This window comes from Lupinus angustifolius, chromosome LG08 (assembly GCF_001865875.1).
Source record: "Lupinus angustifolius cultivar Tanjil chromosome LG08, LupAngTanjil_v1.0, whole genome shotgun sequence".
Taxonomy (NCBI): Eukaryota; Viridiplantae; Streptophyta; class Magnoliopsida; order Fabales; family Fabaceae; genus Lupinus; species Lupinus angustifolius.
In genome coordinates this window covers 25436156-25440604 of record NC_032016.1, presented here as the reverse complement: position 1 = coordinate 25440604, position 4449 = coordinate 25436156, and the positions used below count along the sequence as shown (strand labels likewise).

The 4449-nt window shown below is 31.8% G+C and overlaps 1 protein-coding gene across 1 annotated transcript; it reads left to right on the top strand.

Annotated features, from left to right (window-relative positions):
• LOC109355609 (probable beta-1,3-galactosyltransferase 8) lies at nt 492-3432 on the top strand. The gene is made up of 9 exons (XM_019598850.1): nt 492-624; nt 1583-1785; nt 1873-1937; nt 2068-2264; nt 2348-2605; nt 2685-2772; nt 2854-2979; nt 3063-3172; nt 3259-3432. The coding sequence occupies exons 1-9, from the start codon at nt 591-593 to the stop codon at nt 3405-3407; spliced, it is 1230 nt and encodes a 409-aa protein (XP_019454395.1). The 5' UTR covers nt 492-590; the 3' UTR covers nt 3408-3432.

Genomic DNA, 4449 nt, shown 5'->3' with positions numbered 1-4449 from the left:
AATCTCTTATCTACAGGATTTCCATTACAAATAAACATCACATGATGGAATAAGTCGGTTGAATAACTAACACGACCTATATTGGATTGGATCCATTATCATCACTCTACCTTAAGTCCTTAACTCACAAAAGTAGTATAATGTTTAAATATTGGTCATGATTTTACTTTTTAAGAATATCTATATATATTTAAGCACTGCGAATTCAGGTTCATGTTTCCATCAAATTCTATAATCTTTTTCGTACAGTTTAATGGTGAATAGTAAACATTTTAGTGACATGTGCTGCTCTGTTTCTAATAGAATTTTGCATCAAATTTGAGCACACACGCAACATTGGTGTTAGAGAGATATCACACACAAATACAGTAATAACGTTCTTTTTTGTTGCATCATCAAAACTACATGATCAAACTGCCAATATACTAGCCATAAAAACGCACCATATATAATATATGTTCATAAAAAAGAAAACACACCATATGTAATAACTACTATAATAATGCCATATATAGAGAGAGCTTGAATTAGGTACATTGTTACAAATTGCTTCAAATGAAGCATTACAATAATTTTCAATCAAAATTGATATGATCCTGCAGCAATCAAATACATCATTTTCAGGTAATTGGTTACCTAATCCAATACATCTAGTTTCTTCTTTTTTTCTATTTTTTGTGTGTGTGTGGGATGCTTATGTTTATTGACATATACAACGTAGGAGCAAAATGATAATCCCCTAGAGTGATTTGTATATACAATGTGTTTATAAAAAATAAAAATAACAATTGGTTCAAATCTTGACAGTTAGTTGCAAATATTTTTTCATTCCTATAAAAAATTAACCTACAAAAATGGCACCAGAAAAGAAATTTAATAAGAGTTTTGTAGAGTGTTTAACAACGTTTGAGGGTGGAAAAAGTTGTCCGTATAATGATTAATTAAAACATGTTCATGGCTAGTATTTCGTAAGAAGTGATTGATTTGTACCTTTATATATGTTGTTGTCCATGTCTTCACGTTATTTAGTGATTAACAAAGTATTAAAGTTAGCTTTCTTGTCTGTTAAGAAGCAAGATAAACATTATGCTTCACACATTCTTTGCTTTTTACTATCAACATATCACACAAGAGCACATGATATGCTCAACACCCTCCGTTATTTAATGGATATGATGTGATGGCTTGAAAGCTGCATTAACCAGAATTTCCCTTTATTCAAACAATTCAGGGAAGATCATAAGATTTATGCATTTTATGGTAACTCATACAGCACTTCATTTATAACTTTTTTCCAACCAACTAGTTTGGCATTTAGTTGGTGCATATACACATATTATATATGGGATGAAATCAAATTTAACACTCTACGTGTCATGATATTGTGATTGAACAAAAAAATTGCAATTTAATAAATTTTGAATTAAATTTATTATATTTGTACCAATACCATCACATAACCACATTGAGTGGCGTAAATTGTAGAAGATCAGATTTAGTCCTATTATATAATGTGTGTGTGAGTGAGTGAGTGAACCTATGGTCATCAACTTTTGTATGAGAAATTTTGTGACGGGTCCAGATTATTATAATAAGTTGAAGGTGGTGGATTATTGGAAAATTAAAAAGATGAGGGGAAAGGCAGTTTCAGCAAAGACCATTATTTTGTTATGCATTGGATGCTTTGTTGCTGGAACACTCTTCACTGGCCAAATGTGGAGTGGCCCCTCTAACCATGAAGATCATGTATTACTACCACTGAAACGTGATTGTGATCATAAGCGGGTTAGTATAATAATATTATTATTATTATATGTAATGTTTAATGCATCATGAATTATATCATACCTCATTTACATGTTATTCATACAGAAATTGATTGAAGGCAAGCCAGGTGATGTAATGGAGGAAGTCTCAAATACCCATGAAGCAATCAAGTATGCTTATTTTTAATTTAATATGATCTGATATGGGTGACTAGTGAACTTATAATATAAGCACTCTCCTAACACTAACAGTAATGTCCTCCTGCACGTGTTTAAATACATATTATATATATAAATATAGGTCTCTGGATAAGACAGTTGCAACATTGGAAATGGAATTGAAAGCAGCTCGAACAAGTGAAAGTGGTGGGAAGTACTTGAGACAAAGTGCTTCTTCTAACTACAATTTACAAAAAGCTTTTGTGGTCATTGGAATCAACACAGCCTTTAGCAGCAAAAAGAGAAGAGACTCCATACGTCAAACATGGTTGCCTAAAGGTAACATATTAATTGTTTTATGTTACCTCTAATAATTGTAAATATTAAAATAAATAAATAAATGTGGTATATATGATGATAAGGAAATGAGGTTAAGGAACTGGAGAGGGAGAAGGGAATAGTGATAAGGTTCATGATTGGGCATAGCAGCAGAGAAGGTGGGATACTTGATAAAGGAATTGATGCAGAAGAAGAAGAACACAAAGACTTCCTAAGGCTAGACCATGTTGAGGGATACCATGAACTCTCCTCAAAGACACGTCTCTTCTTTTCCACTGTTGTTTCTATCTGGGATGCTGATTTCTATGTCAAAGTCGATGATGACATCCATTTAAATCTAGGTACTTATTTTCCCTACTACTATATATATATATCAATTAATTAATAACATTATTACAAATTTCTTTTATAATAATGCAGGTATGCTAGTGAGTACACTTGCTAAGTACAGATCAAGACCAAGAGTTTATATTGGTTGCATGAAATCTGGTCCAGTTCTATATCAAAAGTAAGGTTTTGAATTAGTTATTTATTTGGAATGATAGAATGATATATGTATGGTGAATAATAATGTGGGGCACGCATGCAGAGGGGTTAAGTATCATGAGGCTGAGCACTGGAAGTTTGGAGAAGAAGGGAACAAATATTTCAGGCATGCCACTGGCCAACTATATGCCATCTCCAAAGACCTTGCTACCTATATATCCATCAACTGGTCCTTATCCTTTCCCAATCTAACACTTAAATGTTTAATTTTTACTCTCTTATTGCATAGATACATTAATTAGTACATTGCAGGCCCATATTGCATAGATACGCAAATGAGGACGTATCTTTGGGATCATGGTTATTAGGCCTAGAAGTTGAACATGTTGATGAACGTTCAATGTGCTGCGGGACCCCACCAGGTAAATTAAATTCTTATTGTTTTTTCCATTCAACAACAATAATATTATAAATATTAATTTCATTTAATTTAATTTGTACCTTACAGATTGTGATTGGAAGGCAAGGACAGGTAACGTGTGTGTGGCATCATTTGATTGGTCGTGCAGTGGTATATGTAAGTCGGTGGAGAGAATGAAGGATATACACAAAGCTTGTGGGGAAGGAGATGGAGCTGTTTGGAACGTAGACCTTTAATTCACATTTTTATTATTATACTTTTGCATCATAGGGATTCGATACATTTTAAATAAATGTATTGCAAATTTCCTATAGTCAGACAATATATCAGCAATATTAACTTTCATTTTCTTGGGCTTTTTCAATTTCCATCTTACTATTAAAATCGAGATAGATATTTTTGCGATTAAACAAGGGATATTTCCTTAACAAACAAGATAGTATACGAAATTTAATTTGATACATCACAGACAGGTCCCAAGGTTAGTGATACACTTGAAGAAGAATGTGCATTCTTGTGGTGGGCTCCAATTGGCCATGAAATTCACACACATATTCAGCATCAAATCGAGTATATAATTCAAGCTCTAACAAAACCAAATAAACAAATCAAGCTTAACAAAAGGTTTTTAACTGTTAAGTAATACTCAAAGAGGGTATCTCATGTATTCTAGGATGTGGTCAGTCTCTTCCAAAACAATTTTGTGAAAGAGATATATACTCACAATATATTATACCTATTTTATTATCTATGTATCATTTAATTTATCTCCCATTTTTTATTATTCTTATATTCTTTTTTTAAATTTCCTTTTCCCATTACAATTGGGCTTTGACTTACAAGAATGGGCTTCTAAATAAAGAATGGCCTAAAAGTGTGGCCATACGGCTCCATATTTGAAGATTGAGCTAAATAAGTTGAAGGTCACTATGAAATAAAAACAAGATAGTCTTAGTATTAAATGTAGATTATCCGTGTGTTAATAGTTATTAATTATTAAGTAAAACTTTCACATATGAATGATATGATATGATATGTTAATAATGTGAAAGAATTTACACATTCATTAAGTCTAAAATACGTACACCTACTGCCACATCAAAGGCAAGAGAAAATTTCAACAAAAAAAAACACAAGCATTCTACTACAATTCTACAAGTTTTATTATGACGGCAAGGCGAATGTTACTTTTTTTTTTTTGCTTCAGTCAATAATTATATAATCACTTCAAAAAAAGTTTTATTAAATTTAATCAAAGGGTAATTACCATTCAGTTGT